Raw genomic sequence first — 19,195 nt, forward strand, 5'->3', positions numbered from 1 at the left:
GTATGCCTATCTAAAGAGTGGCAGGCCAGGCAGACCCCTGATAAGAAGAATCCAACCCGTTGTTTAATAACCTCTGTCCGCTTCCATTTCCCTCTGCCAGCTGTGACGCAGACTGCGTGACCAAACCACAGAAATGCATGAGCATGGCAAACGCACGCACACACACATGATAGGAGAGCTTCTGACTAGGCCCAAGACTAGGCCTATCCATCATAATTCTATCCGTCAAAGGTTCAACTTTCTGTACAATATTTACCTAAACATAAGCTTTACTTCTGTCTGAGCACGTTAAGAGTCTGATGCATACCTACATTCCAGCCTCACCCCTGCTTCTACCCATTCCAGACTCACCCCTCCTGCCTCTACCCATTCCAGACTCACCCCTCCTGCCTCTACCCATTCCAGACTCACCCCTGCCTCTACCCATTCCAGCCTCACCCCTGCCTCTACCCATTCCAGACTCACCCCTCCTGCCTCTACCCATTCCAGCCTCACCCCTCCTGCCTCTACCCATTCCAGCCTCACCCCTCCTGCCTCTACCCATTCCAGCCTCACCCCACCTGCCTCTACCCATTCCAGACTCACCCCTCCTGCCTCTACCCATTCCAGACTCACCCCTCCTGCCTCTACCCATTCCAGACTCACCCCTCCTGCCTCTACCCATTCCAGACTCACCCCTCCTGCCTCTACCCATTCCAGCCCGACCCCTCCTGCCTCTACCCATTCCAGACTCACCCCACCTGCCTCTACCCATTCCAGACTCACCCCTCCTGCCTCTACCCATTCCAGACTCACCCCTCCAGCTTCACACCTTCAGCCTCACCCCTCCAGCCTCTACCCATTCCAGCTCACCCCTCCAGCCTCTACCCATTCCAGACTCACCCCTCCAGCCTCTACCCATTCCAGACTCACCCCTCCAGCCTCTACCCATTCCAGACTCACCCCTCCAGTCTCTACCCATTCCAGACTCACCCCTACAGCCTCTACCCATTCCAGACTCACCCCTCCAGCCTCAAACCATTCCAGACTCTAACCATTCCAGGCTCACCCCTCCTGTCTCTACCCATTCCAGACTCACCCCTCCTGCCTCTACCCATTCCAGCCTCACCCCTCCTGCCTCTACCCATTCCAGACTCACCCCTCCAGCCTCACCCCTCCAGCCTCTAACCATTCCAGCCTCTAACCATTCCAGCCTCTAACCATTCCAGCCTCTAACCATTCCAGCCTCCAACCATTCCAGCCTCCAACCATTCCAGCCTCCAACCATTCCAGCCTCTAACCATTCCAGCCTCTAACCATTCCAGTCTCACCCCTCCAGCCTCTAACCATTCCAGACTCTAACCATTCCAGCCTCTAACCATTCCAGTCTCACCCCTCCTGTCTCTCTCGATCTCTACTCATTCCTTACTCAGTCCTCCGGTCTCTACCCATTCCAGCCTCACTCAGTCCTCCTGTCTCTACCCATTCCAACCTCACTCAGTCCTCCTGTCTCTACCCATTCCAACCTCACTCAGCCCTCTGTTCTCTACACATTCCAACCTCACTCAGTCCTCCGTTCTCTACCCATTCCAGCCTCACTCAGTCCTCCTGTCTCTACCCATTCCAACCTCACTCAGTCCTCCTGTCTCTACCCATTCCAGCCTCACTCTTCTCTCAGGGGAAGAAGACAGGAAACTGCTATGGGGATATTTATAGTAACCTCCTAGTCATGCTTCCATTATCTCCGCTCTCCTGGAGAATGGAGGCTTGGCTACCGTACTCTAACAGCAGGCAGGCATGGAGAGAGAGGAGAAAGGGGGGAAGAGGAGGACCTGTGAGAGCAACAGAGAGAGAGAAGAGAGAAAGGGGGGAAGAGGAGGACCTGTGAGAGCAACAGAGAGAGAGAAGAGAGAAAGGGGGGAAGAGGAGGACCTGTGAGAGCAACAGAGAGAGAGAAGAGAGAAAGGGGGGAAGGAGGACCTGTGATAGAGCAACAGAGAGAGAGAAGAGAGAAGGGGGGGAAGAGGAGGACCTGTGAGAGCAACAGAGAGAGAGAAGAGAGAAAGGGGGGAAGAGGAGGACCTGTGATAGAGCAACAGAGAGAGAGAAGAGAGAAGGGGGGGAAGAGGAGGACCTGTGAGAGCAACAGAGAGAGAGAAGAGAGAAAGGGGGGAAGAGGAGGACCTGTGAGAGCAACAGAGAGAGAGAAGAGAGAAGGGGGGGAAGAGGAGGACCTGTGAGAGCAACAGAGAGAGAGAAGAGAGAAAGGGGGGAAGAGGAGGACCTGTGAGAGCAACAGAGAGAGAGAAGAGAGAAAGGGGAGAAGAGGAGGACCTGTGAGAGCAACAGAGAGAGAGAAGAGAGAAAGGGGGGAAGAGGAGGACCTGTGATAGAGCAACAGAGAGAGAGAAGAGAGAAGGGGGGGAAGAGGAGGACCTGTGAGAGCAACAGAGAGAGAGAAGAGAGAAAGGGGGGAAGAGGAGGACCTGTGAGAGCAACAGAGAGAGAGAAGAGAGAAAGGGGAGAAGAGGAGGACCTGTGAGAGCAACAGAGAGAGAGAAGAGAGAAAGGGGGGAAGAGGAGGACCTGTGATAGAGCAACAGAGAGAGAGAAGAGAGAAGGGGGGGAAGAGGAGGACCTGTGAGAGCAACAGAGAGAGAGAAGAGAGAAAGGGGGGAAGAGGAGGACCTGTGAGAGCAACAGAGAGAGAGAAGAGAGAAATAAGTAATGTGCTGGTATGTCATTTAATTCATTGCACATTCCTCTGCATATGAAGACATGTTATAGCATATATAATGTGACATCACGCGCAACAAAGGCTAGGCCTAGTCTATTGAATAAAATGATAACGTTGCCATAGAAAAGAGATGAAGCACGTTACTCCATATTTCTAGAAAATGGTCATGATTTCAGCTCCCCAGAAGACCGTTCCAGAGACACAACGTCAAATACTTCGGAGTAGGAAGGTACAACAGATATCAACGTGATAGGAGTTGACGAGGACAGCAATCAAAGACTGAGTGAAATGGATTCCAGACAAACAGACAATGCACATGATCAATGAACAACACAACTGAAAAGTACAGTGTTTCATCCTCTGTGATTGGCTCAATATGAAGAGCATTTCCACGTCATGCTGAGAAACTCAGCGTTTTAAAATCTAATCCCCTAAAAAAAAAATGCATATTTATTAAAACCAGGAATGACAAAATCAAACAACTCAAGGGGATAAAATGCAAAAGACTTCCTGAATTATTAATTGTGGCAAGTAAACACATTTTGGCAAAGCATGGGCGAAAGAATGGAACAGAGACAAGAAATATGCTAATGAGGAAGAAGAAAAAAACAGGAATCTAGCAGCTTGGCAGTACAGCCCTATCCCAGGTGGACCTGCTTATCTAGGACGAAAAACACAACACTGCCCAGGCCCCATCTTAAACTGAAAGCCTTTTAGTGATCTCTTTCCATCAGGAGACGGGAGAGAGAGAGAAGGGAGAGGAGACGGGAGTGAGAGAGAGGGGAGACGGGAGTGAGAGAGAGGGGAGAGGAGACGGGAGTGAGAAAGGAGACGGGAGTGAGAAAGGAGACGGGAGTGAGAGAGAGGGGAGACGGGAGTGAGAGAGAGGGGAGAGGAGACGGGAGTGAGAAAGGAGACGGGAGTGAGAGAGAGGGGAGAGGAGACGGGAGTGAGAGAGAGGGGAGACGGGAGTGAGAGAGAAGGGAGTGAGAGAGAGGAGGGGAGATGGGAGTGAGAGAGAGGGGAGAGGAGACGGGAGTGAGAGAGAGGGTAGAGCAACACAGAGAGGAGAGAGAGGAGAGAGCAAGAGAGAGGAGAGAGAGAGAGCAAGAGAGAGGAGAGAGAGGAGTGAGAGAGAGGAGAGAGGAGTAAGAGAGAGGAGTGAGAGAGAGGAGAGAGGAGTGAGAGAGAGGAGAGAGGAGTGAGATAGAGGAGAGAGATAGGGGACTGACTGGCTGAGCCTAAATGGGCTAAAGGCTGTTTTGGTGGTTTCAGTCTCTCTTCCCGGACAACACCTGCTCCCCCTCTGTGACTGAGTCAGGCAGGGTCAACGTGGTGTAGTCTGCTGTGCTGAGCCCTGAAGCAACCAGCCTCCCCAGTCCACAATCTCTTCACTCTCCTCTCATCCTCCATAGGGGCGGCAACTCACAGAAAGTTCACTTGCCAACGGCTAATTCGCATAATGCTAACAGCCTGACTCACCTCACAGTACAGGTCTATTCATTAAAATCAGCCAACACTGACTAACTTATTTTGTTGACCTCATTATCTCAATCCTTGACCCCAGAAAATTAGACCTAGATTATTATTTTATTTTACCAGGCAAGTCAGTTAAGAACAAATTCTTATTTACAATAACAGATTTTTACCTTGTCAGCTAGGGGATTCGATCTTGCAACCTATCGGTTACTAGTCCAACACTCTAACCACTAGGCTACCTAAATCGGCTTTAGTCCATTAAAATGAGTTGTGGCTTGTAGTTGTTTTCTGTAGAGACCAAAGATAAATGCAATACAGGCCTATTCATCATCATAATAAACTCTCTGGTATGTAGAATGAGGACAACACACTGTACTGGTAACACGTGTATACAACTCATTGTGCATTTATTCATTCCTTGTGGTATTATCTTTCTATAATGTTTTAAAATGTTCTCTCTGTGTATTTGGAAAGGGCCCGTAAGTTCAGCATTTCACTGTTAGTCTATACCTGTTGTTTACGAAGCATGTGACAAAATGAGATTTGACACACAGAACGGCTAATGTCAACATGCAGATTTGGTATGTGTGACTGTGCATAGTGAGAGCTGTATGAATGGCCCTGGTTAGATGTCTGCTCTGACATGAGATACATTCCTTGGTAAAACAGTCAAAGACACTGAATATCAAAACACATTAGTCAAATTGTGACAAGTTGTAACAAACAACGGTTTGTTTAGATAAACATGTGAATGCAATAGATGATACATTAGGGCTGGTAACCGCCAGGGACCTCTTGATACAATATAATTATGATGCTTACGGGCCGATACCATATGTATTGCGATTCTCATAATTCTATTGTATTACGATCCGATATTGCGATTCTAAACATATTGCTCACTATGTCTGTTGCAGAGAGATGAGAGAGGCTGATAAAATAAGTTTTGATCAGACATGGAAATAAAAGTATTGAAAACTTGTTGGCTCACTGTTTAAAAAGGAGAACAAGCTATAGGTTGAAAAATACCTGAGTTTTGACGCAAGTACAGCCGACTAGCACTAGCTAACGCCACCTAGCAAAAAAAAGAAGTCTAAGTATCGATATTATATCTTCCAAAATAGCCCCTTTTCTGCAATTCCGAATAAAACCCAACTTTAGGAAATTATCACCAGACCATGTTTTACTCCATTAGGAGGACAAAGATTGTAGACCATTGCTGAATCTTTTAACCATACCACGTGGTTAAACTCTTAGACTATCGATACTGACAGAATAAGAACAAGTCTTTGATATTAATTACTAGTCTGCAGCTAGGAATTCGGTATCATTGAACGCAAAGAATGACAACTGCCAAAACATCCATACTATAACAAAACGAATGAATGTCACTCTGAACTATCCACTATAACCGCGACAGAGAGAGCGAGGGAGAGAGACGGACAATTCTACAAAATAAACAACTTTTGACCAGCGATCAAGACGACACACTGAGTGTAAATATATGTATTGATTGTAATTGTTCCCGAATGAGTGAGCGTTCATGTGCAAAGGATTAGCATTTCAATTGTTAGAATTATCAACTGTACGTTGTCTTCTCAGTTGAACCCCACTTCCCTTTTGTCTAACAAGCCACGATGCCGGTTTAGCCCACTAGGGCACATTCTCCTATCATTTCTCGTAACCACATTTACCTTTTTGGTTTGTTTATGTATTTCTGTGAATTACTTAGTTAGTAATAAATAAATGATTTAAGACGATTGATGTTTGGATGACTCAGTGAAGACGGGGTTCGTGCAGATAACCAACCATTTATGACGTTTGGAATGAGACTAACGTGAGGTAAAGTAAATAATTCATTAATCAGAAGACTATGGATCAGATATGAAAATATCTGAAAGGTTATATTAGGAAATTATAACCTTATAATCTGAATATTTTTCCTTGGTGCCTCGACTTCCTAGTTAATTACAGTTACATGATTAATCAGTTGATCGTGTAATAATAATTACAGAGAATCTTTGATAAAAACTAAGTCTTCAATTTAATGATAGTAAAGACATGACAATAGGCAGCACAACTCTATAGACAACATGTTCCATATTCAATTCTAATGATAGGTAACACAACTCTATAGACAACATGTTCCATATTCAACTCTAATGATAGGTAACACAACATGTTCCATATTCAACTCTAATGATAGGTAACACAACTCTATAGACAACATGTTCCATATTCAACTCTAATGATAGGTAACACAACATGTTCCATATTCAACTCTAATGATAGGTAACACAACTCTATAGACAACATGTTCCATATTCAATTCTAATGATGGGTAACACAACATGTTCCATATTCAACTCTAATGATAGGTAACACAACATGTTCCATATTCAATTCTAATGATAGGTAACACAACATGTTCCATATTCAATTCTAATGATAGGTAACACAACATGTTCCATATTCAATTCTAATGATGGGTAACACAACTCTATAGACAACATGTTCCATATTCAACTCTAATGATAGGTAACACAACATGTTCCATATTCAACTCTAATGATAGGTAACACAACTCTATAGACAACATGTTCCATATTCAACTCTAATGATAGGTAACACAACTCTATAGACAACATGTTCCATATTCAACTCTAATGATAGGTAACACAACATGTTCCATATTCAACTCTAATGATAGGTAACACAACATGTTCCATATTCAATTCTAATGATAGGTAACACAACATGTTCCATATTCAATTCTAATGATAGGTAACACAACATGTTCCATATTCAATTCTAATGATAGGTAACACAACTCTATAGACAACATGTTCCATATTCAATTCTAATGATAGGTAACACAACTCTATAGACAACATGTTCCATATTCAACTCTAATGATAGGTAACACAACTCTATAGACAACATGTTCCATATTCAATTCTAATGATGGGTAACACAACATGTTCCATATTCAACTCTAATGATAGGTAACACAACATGTTCCATATTCAACTCTAATGATAGGTAACACAACATGTTCCATATTCAACTCTAATGATAGGTAACACAACATGTTCCATATTCAACTCTAATGATAGGTAACACAACATGTTCCATATTCAACTCTAATGATAGGTAACACAACTCTATAGACAACATGTTCCATATTCAACTCTAATGATGGGTAACACAACTCTATAGACAACATGTTCCATATTCAACTCTAATGATAGGTAACACAACATGTTCCATATTCAACTCTAATGATAGGTAACACAACTCTATAGACAACATGTTCCATATTCAACTCTAATGATAGGTAACACAACATGTTCCATATTCAATTCTAATGATAGGTAACACAACTCTATAGACAACATGTTCCATATTCAACTCTAATGATAGGTAACACAACTCTATAGACAACATGTTCCATATTCAAGTCTAATGATGGGTAACACAACTCTATAGACAACATGTTCCATATTCAAGTCTAATGATAGGTAACACAACATGTTCCATATTCAACTCTAATGATAGGTAACACAACATGTTCCATATTCAATTCTAATGATAGGTAACACAACTCTACAGACAACATGTTCCATATTCAAGTCTAATGATGGGTAACACAACATGTTCCATATTCAACTCTAATGATGGGTAACACAACATGTTCCATATTCAACTCTAATGATAGGTAACACAACATGTTCCATATTCAACTCTAATGATAGGTAACACAACTCTATAGACAACATGTTCCATATTCAACTCTAATGATAGGTAACACAACATGTTCCATATTCAACTCTAATGATAGGTAACACAACATGTTCCATATTCAATTCTAATGATAGGTAACACAACATGTTCCATATTCAATTCTAATGATAGGTAACACAACATGTTCCATATTCAATTCTAATGATGGGTAACACAACTCTATAGACAACATGTTCCATATTCAACTCTAATGATAGGTAACACAACATGTTCCATATTCAATTCTAATGATGGGTAACACAACTCTATAGACAACATGTTCCATATTCAACTCTAATGATAGGTAACACAACATGTTCCATATTCAATTCTAATGATGGGTAACACAACTCTATAGACAACATGTTCCATATTCAACTCTAATGATAGGTAACACAACTCTATAGACAACATGTTCCATATTCAATTCTAATGATAGGTAACACAACATGTTCCATATTCAATTCTAATGATGGGTAACACAACTCTATAGACAACATGTTCCATATTCAACTCTAATGATAGGTAACACAACTCTATAGACAACATGTTCCATATTCAATTCTAATGATAGGTAACACAACATGTTCCATATTCAACTCTAATGATAGGTAACACAACTCTATAGACAACATGTTCCATATTCAACTCTAATGATAGGTAACACAACATGTTCCATATTCAATTCTAATGATGGGTAACAACTCTATAGACAACATGTTCCATATTCAACTCTAATGATAGGTAACACAACATGTTCCATATTCAATTCTAATGATGGGTAACACAACTCTATAGACAACATGTTCCATATTCAACTCTAATGATAGGTAACACAACATGTTCCATATTCAACTCTAATGATAGGTAACACAACTCTATAGACAACATGTTCCATATTCAACTCTAATGATAGGTAACACAACTCTATAGACAACATGTTCCATATTCAATTCTAATGATGGGTAACACAACATGTTCCATATTCAACTCTAATGATAGGTAACACAACTCTATAGACAACATGTTCCATATTCAAGTCTAATGATAGGTAACACAACATGTTCCATATTCAACTCTAATGATGGGTAACACAACTCTATAGACAACATGTTCCATATTCAATTCTAATGATAGGTAACACAACTCTATAGACAACATGTTCCATATTCAATTCTAATGATAGGTAACACAACATGTTCCATATTCAATTCTAATGATGGGTAACACAACTCTATAGACAACATGTTCCATATTCAACTCTAATGATAGGTAACACAACATGTTCCATATTCAACTCTAATGATGGGTAACACAACATGTTCCATATTCAACTCTAATGATAGGTAACACAACATGTTCCATATTCAACTCTAATGATAGGTAACACAACATGTTCCATATTCAACTCTAATGATAGGTAACACAACATGTTCCATATTCAACTCTAATGATAGGTAACACAACATGTTCCATATTCAACTCTAATGATAGGTAACACAACTCTATAGACAACATGTTCCATATTCAACTCTAATGATAGGTAACACAACATGTTCCATATTCAACTCTAATGATAGGTAACACAACATGTTCCATATTCAACTCTAATGATAGGTAACACAACATGTTCCATATTCAATTCTAATGATAGGTAACACAACATGTTCCATATTCAACTCTAATGATAGGTAACACAACATGTTCCATATTCAACTCTAATGATAGGTAACACAACATGTTCCATATTCAACTCTAATGATAGGTAACACAACATGTTCCATATTCAACTCTAATGATAGGTAACACAACTCTATAGACAACATGTTCCATATTCAATTCTAATGATAGGTAACACAACTTTATAGACAACATGTTCCATATTCAATTCTAATGATAGGTAACACAACATGTTCCATATTCAACTCTAATGATAGGTAACACAACTCTATAGACAACATGTTCCATATTCAACTCTAATGATAGGTAACACAACATGTTCCATATTCAACTCTAATGATAGGTAACACAACATGTTCCATATTCAACTCTAATGATAGGTAACACAACATGTTCCATATTCAACTCTAATGATAGGTAACACAACATGTTCCATATTAAAGTCTAATGATGGGTAACACAACATGTTCCATATTCAACTCGATTTGGGGCTTGTGAGCGTTATTTCCCCCCTCTCTGTTCATTTCATTTGACTGTGAAGATTGAATCAAGGCAGACATCTGAACAATCAAGGAAGGAGGACACTCATATACACATTTAGTACAGCAGAGCCGGGAGGAAAGGAACTGGATGTTCAAGGAGCCAAAATATCATCATCAGTCACGGCTTGACAAAACACACAGTCTGTTCTGCTGGGAAACACAGTAACCAGGCCTGGTCTTTACAGACTGTCTGTTCTGCTGGGAAACACAGAAACCAGGCCTGGTCTTTACAGACTGTCTGTTCTGCTGGGAAACACAGTGACCAGGTCTGGTCTTTACAGACTGTCTGTTCTGCTGGGGAACACAGAAACCAGGCCTGGTCTTTACAGACTGTCTGTTCTGCTGGGGAACATAGAACCAGGCCTGGTCTTTACAGACTGTCTGTTCTGCTGGGAAACACAGAAACCAGGCCTGGTCTTTACAGACTGTCTGTTCTGCTGGGAAACACAGTGACCAGGTCTGGTCTTTACAGACTGTCTGTTCTGCTGGAGAACACAGTAACCAGGCCTGGTCTTTACAGACTGTCTGTTCTGCTGGGAAACACAGAAACCAGGCCTGGTCTTTACAGACTGTCTGTTCTGCTGGGGAACATAAAGACCAGGTCTGGTTCTACAGACTGTCTGTTCTGCTGGGAAACACAGTAACCAGGCCTGGTCTTTACAGACTGTCTGTTCTGCTGGGAAACACAGTAACCAGGCCTGGTCTTTACAGACTGTCTGTTCTGCTGGGAAACATAGAACCAGGCCTGGTCTTTACAGACAGTCTGTTCTGCTGGGAAACATAGAACCAGGCCTGGTCTTTACAGACTGTCTGTTCTGCTGGGAAACACAGTAACCAGGCCTGGTCTTTACAGACTGTCTGTTCTGCTGGGAAACATAGAACCAGGCCTGGTCTTTACAGACTGTCTGTTCTGCTGGGAAACACAGTAACCAGGTCTGGTCTTCACAGACTGTCGGTTCTGCTGGGAAACACAGAAACCAGGCCTGGTCTTTACAGACCGCCTGTTCTGCTGGGGAACATAGAACCAGGCCTGGTTTTTACAGACTGTCTGTTCTGCTGGGAAACACAGTAACCAGGCCTGGTCTTTACAGACTGTCTGTTCTGCTGGGAAACATAGAACCAGGCCTGGTCTTTACAGACTGTCTGTTCTGCTGGGAAACACAGTAACCAGGCCTGGTCTTCACAGACTGTCGGTTCTGCTGGGAAACACAGAAACCAGGCCTGGTCTTTACAGACCGCCTGTTCTGCTGGGGAACATAGAACCAAGCCTGGTTTTTACAGACTGTCTGTTCTGCTGGGAAACACAGTAACCAGGCCTGGTCTTTACAGACTGTCTGTTCTGCTGGGGAACATAGAACCAGGCCTGGTCTTTACAGACTGCGGTCTAGTTCAAACGGAGCAGATGGACTGTCCCCTACACTGTTATGTGCATATGACAAATAAACTGCTGTCATGCCCTGCTAGAAAGAGACAGCAAATTCAGAGAGTAAATGGAGGGCTGTCAGGCCTATATTCTATGTGGCTGTGCAATCCTCATTTAGCCCACAGTATAAATCACAGTAGATCATTTGTTCAAATAAAAAAGATAGCAGCAGCAGCACATTTCCTGAGTCTAAAAATACTGAGATGGAAAGATAAACAATGAGAGTAGCTAGTAGAGACATGACCTTTTACTGGAGTCAAACACTGGCTCTGTTTATTACCCCCCTCCCTGAACTCAACTAGAACTCAATCTAGAGCGATAAGCATCAACCCCGGGGTCAATCCAAAGCTATGGGAATAGCAGCAGACATATTTATCTGTCAGGACCATCCTGATTCAGGAAGCTCAGAGAAGTGCCTGAAGAAAAGTGAACTGCCAATGATTGGATGTGCACAGATCTGACTGGCAACCTTCCAGACCACGGAGTGTTGACTGGCGTCCAGACAGACGTTCAGGCTTAACACAAAGGAGAGATGTGGTAGTCAGAGGTCTGGCTCCTATTCACATGTTTACAGCTCATCTGTTACATAACCAAGGCTGAAAGACAGAGGTCAGCATCTGTTCTGGAGAACACTTGTTAATTAGGATGCGTGTAAATGTCTGCGTGTGTGTATGCGGGACTCACTCTTTGCAGGCGTTGGAGACGTGGGTGGGTACAGTGTATTTACAGTCCATGATCATGGTGAGGGTCTCGCTGTCGTTGGCCTCCTGGAAGGGGGGTTGTCCACACACCAGCATGAACAGGATCACACCAAGACTCCAGATATCTAACAGGAGGAAGAGGAGAGAGAGAGAGAGAAGGTGAATGGATCATTCTGCTACACTATAACCTGGCTGGGTACTGTAGAACCATCTGTAGGTTCAGAGCACTGTTCTGTCAGCCCTGGGATTCTGCTAGCCTGTTTTAAACACAGTCTGGATTCCCCCTGCTGCAACTACCTTGGTGATACAAAATCAAATTGTAGTGTGTGTGTGGGGAGGAATTAACCACGCAGACCCCAAACACCCCAGCTCAACCTTCACATCACACCACTGTGGTTACCCAATCCAATTTTCATACCGCCCCAACAGATCCACAGATGATGCAAATCTATTGCACTCCACACTGCCGTTCCCCACCTGGACAAAAGGAACATCTATGTGAGAATGCTAATTCATTGACAACAGCTCAGCGTTCAACACCATAGTGCCCTCAAAGTTAATCAATAAGCTAAGGACCCTGGGACTAAACACCTCCCTCTGCAACTGGATCCTGGACTTCCTGACTGGCCGCCCCCAGGTGGTAAGGGTAGGTAACAACACATCCGCCATGCTGATCCTCAACACGGGGGCCCCTCAGGGGTGCGTGCTCAGCCCCCTCCTGTACTCCCTGTTCACTCATGACTGCGTGGCGGCGCACGACTCCAACACCATCATTCCATTTTCCGATGACAACAGTAAATGTATCGCCTGATCACCGACAACGATGACACAGCCTATAGGAAGGAGGTCAGAGACCTGGACGTGTTGTGCCAGGACAACAACCTCTCCCTCAACTTGATTAATACAAAAGGAGATGATTGTGGACTACAGGAAAAAGAGGAAAGAGCATGTCCCCATTCTCATCGGCGGGGCTGCAGTGGAGCGGGTTGAGAGCTTCAAGTTCCTTGGTGTCCACATCACCAACAAACTAACATGGTCCAAACATACCAAGACAGTCGTGAAGCGGGCACGACAAAACCTATTCCCCCTCAGGAGACTGAAAAGATTTGGCATGGGTCCCAGATCCTCAAAACTGTTCGCTCTGCTACCGCACGGCAAGCGGTACCGGAGCGCCAAGTCTAGGTCCAAGAGGCTTCTAAACAGCTTCCACACCCAAGCCATAAGACTCCTGAACATCTAGTCAAATGGCTACCCAGACTATTTGCAGTGCACCCCCCCCCCCCCCACCCCTACTCTGTTGTCATCTATGCAGAGTCACTTTAATAACTCTACCTACATGTACATACTACCTCAAATAACCGGTGCCCACACACACATTGACTGTACTAGTACCCCTGTATATAGTCTCACTATTGTTATTTCACTGCTCTTTAATTACTTGTATCTCTTATTCTTTTTTTATTTTTTTTTATCTGCATTGTTGGTTAGGGGCTCGTTAGTAAGTATTTCACTGTAAGGTCTACACCTATGGTATTCGGCGCATATGACTAATAAAATTAGATTTGATCACTAGCTAAATAAACCTGAACTAGAGTTCCAGATGTATCGTCAGCTCTGCTAGGCAGCAGTAAACGTAGAGATGTATCGTCAGCTCTGCTAGGCAGCAGTAAACGTAGAGATGTATCGTCAGCTCTGCTAGGCAGCAGTAAACGTAGAGATGTATCGTCAGCTCTGTTAGGCAGCAGTAAACGTAGAGATGTATCGTCAGCTCTGCTAGGCAGCAGTAAACGTAGAGATGTATCGTCAGCTCTGTTAGGCAGCAGTAAACGTAGAGATGTGTCGTCAGCTCTGTTAGGCAGCAGTAAACGTAGAGCTGTATCGTCAGCTCTGCTAGGCAGCAGTAAACGTAGAGATGTATCGTCAGCTCTGCTAGGCAGCAGTAAACGTAGAGATGTATCGTCAGCTCTGCTAGGCAGCAGTAAACGTAGAGATGTATCGTCAGCTCTGCTAGGCAGCAGTAAACGTAGAGATGTATCGTCAGCTCTGCTAGGCAGCAGTAAACGTAGAGATGTATCGTCAGCTCTGCTAGGCAGCAGTAAACGTAGAGATGTATCGTCAGCTCTGCTAGGCAGCAGTAAACGTAGAGATGTATCGTCAGCTCTGCTAGGCAGCAGTAAACGTAGAGATGTATCGTCAGCTCTGCTAGGCAGCAGTAAACATAGAGATGTATCGTCAGCTCTGTTAGGCAGCAGTAAACATAGAGATGTATCGTCAGCTCTGCTAGGCAGCAGTAAACGTAGAGATGGCTTTCCAAATGACACTAGTCCCTATATAGTGCACTACTTTTGACCAGAGCCCTAGTCCCTATATAGTGTACTACTTTTGACTTGGGCCCATAGGGACTTCTGAAATCCGCCTGTCATACTGAAGTCAGTTATTTAAGTGCTGCTGTGATTCAGCCCGACTCAGAATAAGGAATTCATTATTACATAAACACATACTATCTTTAATGCCCTGCTTGTCTCAGAATTAGTCAGTCAGAAACTTGCAAAAAGCACTTAAAACACAGATTACAATTACAGTGAGGATTTTAAATAATTCTCATTAAGCCTAGATGCCCTCAAAAACTGAACTAAGTTGCAGCTTATAGCTTAACACTCACTGCACAAACAGTGCCAGTTAAAGATACAAGAAGAAAAATAACTGTAGCTAGCCCACAAAACACTTTCAAATCCTCCTGGGGTCCAACAACCTGTTCATCGGAGGATTTGAAAGTGTCATGTAATGGAACTGTTAACTAGGTCACAGGATGTAGGAATGTTGCAGAGGTCCATGTGTCACTGAGGAGGGTTGACTGCCCAACAATAAAAGGTGTCAGAGGCCGCTTGTAGTTGTGTATCTGCTGGGTCTTCTGTGATGTGCTGTATCATTCACATCTCCTGTTGATGTCTGATGCCAGCAGCTCCAGGATGGAGGGAGGGAAGGACGGACGGAGGAGACCGACGTATGTACGGACGGTCGGAGACGAGGGAGGGATACAGTCTGCAGCAGGATGGAGGGAGGGAAGGACGGACGGAGGAGACCGACGTATGTACGGACGGTCGGAGACGAGGGATACAGTCTGCAGTGGGATGGAGGGAGGGAAGGACGGACGGAGGAGACCGACGTATGTACGGACGGTCGGAGACGAGGGATACAGTCTGCAGCAGGATGGAGGGAAGGACGGACGGAGGAGACCGACGTATGTACGGACGGTCGGAGACGAGGGATACAGTCTGCAGTAGCCATGATGCACATCACACCTCCATCCCCACCACTTGCAGCTCTGCCACGAGACTGGCTGATGAAATATTACCATGGCGTTTTAAGGGGAAGGTTCCCACGATGTCAATGAGTACTCAGTGTTTCAATGGCATCCCGTGTCAACAAATCCTAAATCAAATGCTGCTTTGGGGTTCTCACAACAAGGAGGATTTTCTACATGGCAGCTAGTGTGCTTTATTAGACAGAGGTAACCTAATGTAGCAGGCGTAAAATAAACACCTGATCCCCTACATACTGGTACTGACAAATACAATATATATATTTTTAAACTGCTGAGAGGTTATCTTCTGCACTGTTCAACCAATCTAGTAAAATGTGGAGGAGTTAAGATGGACGGAAGTCGCTGGCTGTCTTTTCTACTTCCCCTGAACTGCAGAACATCTAGTCGTTGTGGACTGGGCGGAGCCTAGACGGTGGTGGTGTTGGCTCCCCCTCCTCTAATAGGCTGGTGTACTACACTCTGTCCTTCTTTTCTCTGTGAATCAGCGCAGGCTCTCTGTATGTCACCAAGACTCACTAGCGGGCCAGTTTAAAGACCCCGTCCCAGCAAACCAGGCTGCTAGTTTGAGTGCAGTAAAATGTTTTTGCTCAAACTTTTTTCACCAAGGATATTGTTTTTCAGATTAAAAATCAAACAATAGCCTATATGCTAACCTAGCTTCAGCATATCTGTCATTCTGCATGCAACCCACTAGCCTGTGGTTACATTTACTGTATAGTGAGAGAGAAAAAACAACCCTGAACCTTCTGGGGGGCCTTGATGCCTCTGCAATGTTTATTTCTGTGTGTGTGTGTGTGTGTGTGTGTGTGTGTGTGTGTGTATGTATGTATGTATGTATATATATATATATATATATATATATATTAGTCGTGAGATGCGAGAACAGTGGCAACAGTGATGAGCTCCAATGGGATTTGCAGGAAAGCCATGCATTGCAATCAGGAGGCTCATTGCTTCATTACAGCAAATAGAACACAACGTTCTAAGCCGTGCTTGGCTTCACATCATGTCAATCACACATGCAGTCAACTGTATTTTCCCCATCATCACAAAGAGAATATTTCCATGCTGTGACCCAGATCAGACATCCTGAGCCCAGACTGAGCCCAGAAATAACTCCCTGCAACTCTCCCATCTCTGACCGTGGAGGAGCGCCAGATTCAATCCAACCTGCCGTGCCACTGTTTATACTGCCTGTCTACAAACTAGCTGGGTCCCGCAGGAAGGCGCACACATTATTTTACCAAAAACTGTGGGTATCAGTACCTGTAGGAAGAGTACCTGGTATTTCCACAGTAACCAAAACCCTTCTGTGAATGTATTTTGACCATGGGGGGAAAAAGCTAGTTCTATGTTTAGGCTACACACTATTGCAGAAATACTGCAATGCGGGTTCAACTGAATGGAGTCAGGTAGAAGGTTGTGTATTAACTTCCCCAAGTCAGCATTTACTGTCTGTCTGCTACACATGCACACAAGGTGTCAACTGGAAGAACACTTTGGTTTCAGTATTACCCCTTCAAGACCAGTGACCCTGCTAGAAATGGACCTGTTGGTGACAAATCCAGAGCTGTTGCTGGCCCAGGTCTCTTACTGAGACACTTGAAGTCAACCACAGCCTGCTAGCCTGTCCCTGCCACAATACCTCTCCTTGTCATCTCCAGCGTGTTTCCATATCAGGCTTCGGTCTCATAACCATTCTAACACAGCCCTGTCTAAGGGGACTGTTGACATTAAACTCTAAAGAACAGGCCTAGTTAAATGTAGGCGGTCTGAAGAGGCAGTGGGATTTTCAGTATTTGCATCTGGTCTTAGCCTAAGTATTGTCAATCAATAACCTTGAGAATTGTGCAAATATCCCCAGTCAGACAGACAATCATTCAGTGTTGACAAGTGGCTCGTGTTTATAGTGCCAGCAAGGTATGTGGACCTGTCCTTTAAGACTGAAATAGGATACAGTGCTGGTGTATTGTGAAGCTCCTTATCAATGCTTTATTCAAGTAGAGCAGTGGTTCCAACTCCGGTCCTCCAGTACCCCCACAGAACACATTGTAGCCCTGGACAAACTCACCTGGTTCAACTCATTGGGGGCTTGATGATTAGTTGACAAGTTGAATCAGGTGTGTTTGTCCGGGGCTACAATAACAAATGTGTACTGTTGGGGGTACTGGAGGACCCGGGGTTGGGAATAACCCTCAAATATTTTCTGGTCCTGAGCAAATTTCAGGTCTTCTGAGCGCAAACTTGAACATTGTGAAAATTCTGTGCAACTTCCAGCACGCGTTAACTGTGACACTGAGGCTGTCTCCGCTTTAAGTTACAGTTCTAACAGTGGCCAAGTAGGCCACTGTGGTTATGTGATCATAATGTAGGCCTCAGAGTGGACTACCATCAGAAACGACGGAGAAAGTGTATCCCATTAAATTTTTACATGGAAATAGCTGTTCTATCATTCAGCCTACAGTAGCAGCCAGTGTGGTGTTCAATGTAGACCTACATTCCATGAGGCTTTTGAAAAAACATGACGGGCTTGATATTAACCTGTTTATCCTTCAGACAAAAGGAGGTGACTGAAAATGTAGTTTGTTGCAAGAAACCAGTTAACAAAATAAAATGTATTATTATTCCATTACCATTATTACAGAGAATCAGACAAATGATGCTCCCCTCTGCCTATTGGCTACTTAGCTTATTCAAGCATGTCTCAAAATACAACTATGAGTTGTACAGTGTGGCACAGCAGTCTAAGGCACTGCATCTCAGTGCTAGATGTCACTACAGACCCTGGTTCGATTCCAGCTGTATCACAACTGGCCGTGATTGAGAGTCCCATAGGGTGGCGCACAATTGGCACAGCGTCGTCCGGGTTAGGGTTTGGCCGGGTTAGGCCGTCATTGTAAATAAGAAATTTGTTCTTAACTGACTTGCCTAGTTAAATAAAATAGACAAAATAAAAGAATAACTCTTTAAATCCGACTTGTTATTAAAGATGTCTAGAAATGTACACGTTCTGTGCTCTTGTAGGAAGCAAATCACTCCCCTATTGCAGACTACAAATTCTCTAACTGGGCTAATAACTCACTAACTAGCAAAAGATATGAACAAAATGTGCACACGTGGCTATATGCAGCTCTCGCTTTGACGTCAATACAAACACATCTACTCACGACAACAGTCGTAAAAACAGATCCATATATGGAAATGGTCTATTTGCATAAAGGCCTACTGCAGATGTGATTGGTTATGCCACACCGGTCTGTGTAGAGTACAAGCGGAGTTGTACCCAATAGAATCCTACTCCTACCTACAACAAAGGTAGGTAGGAGTAGGATACTTTGTTTTGTTGCATTGAAAGTGGCTAATATTGGCTGATTCAAATCACAATTGTCACAGTCAAGGGAAACGTTGATTGCCACAGTCAAGGGAAACGTTGATTGCCACAGTCAAGGGAAACGTTGATTGCCACAGTCAAGGGAAACGTTGATTGCCACAGTCAAGGGAAACGTTGATTGCCACAGTCAAGGGAAAAGTTGACAGTGTTAACAG

At 43.7% G+C, this 19,195-nt stretch overlaps 1 protein-coding gene across 2 annotated transcripts in view; it reads right to left on the minus strand.

Annotated features, from left to right (window-relative positions):
• The window catches only part of LOC110513400 (SNF-related serine/threonine-protein kinase), a 64,001-nt gene that overhangs the window by 24,422 nt on the left and 20,384 nt on the right, over positions 1 to 19,195 (minus strand). For both annotated transcript variants that reach the window (XM_090188982.1, XM_090188981.1), the window contains exon 3: positions 12,308 to 12,449. In XM_090188982.1, coding sequence (XP_090045108.1) covers positions 12,308 to 12,449 — 142 coding nt within the window. The remainder of the gene's footprint in view (positions 1 to 12,307; positions 12,450 to 19,195) is intronic.

This window comes from Oncorhynchus mykiss, chromosome 2, assembly GCF_057628025.1.
Source record: "Oncorhynchus mykiss isolate SJ-2025 chromosome 2, ASM5762802v1, whole genome shotgun sequence".
Taxonomy (NCBI): domain Eukaryota; kingdom Metazoa; phylum Chordata; class Actinopteri; order Salmoniformes; family Salmonidae; genus Oncorhynchus; species Oncorhynchus mykiss.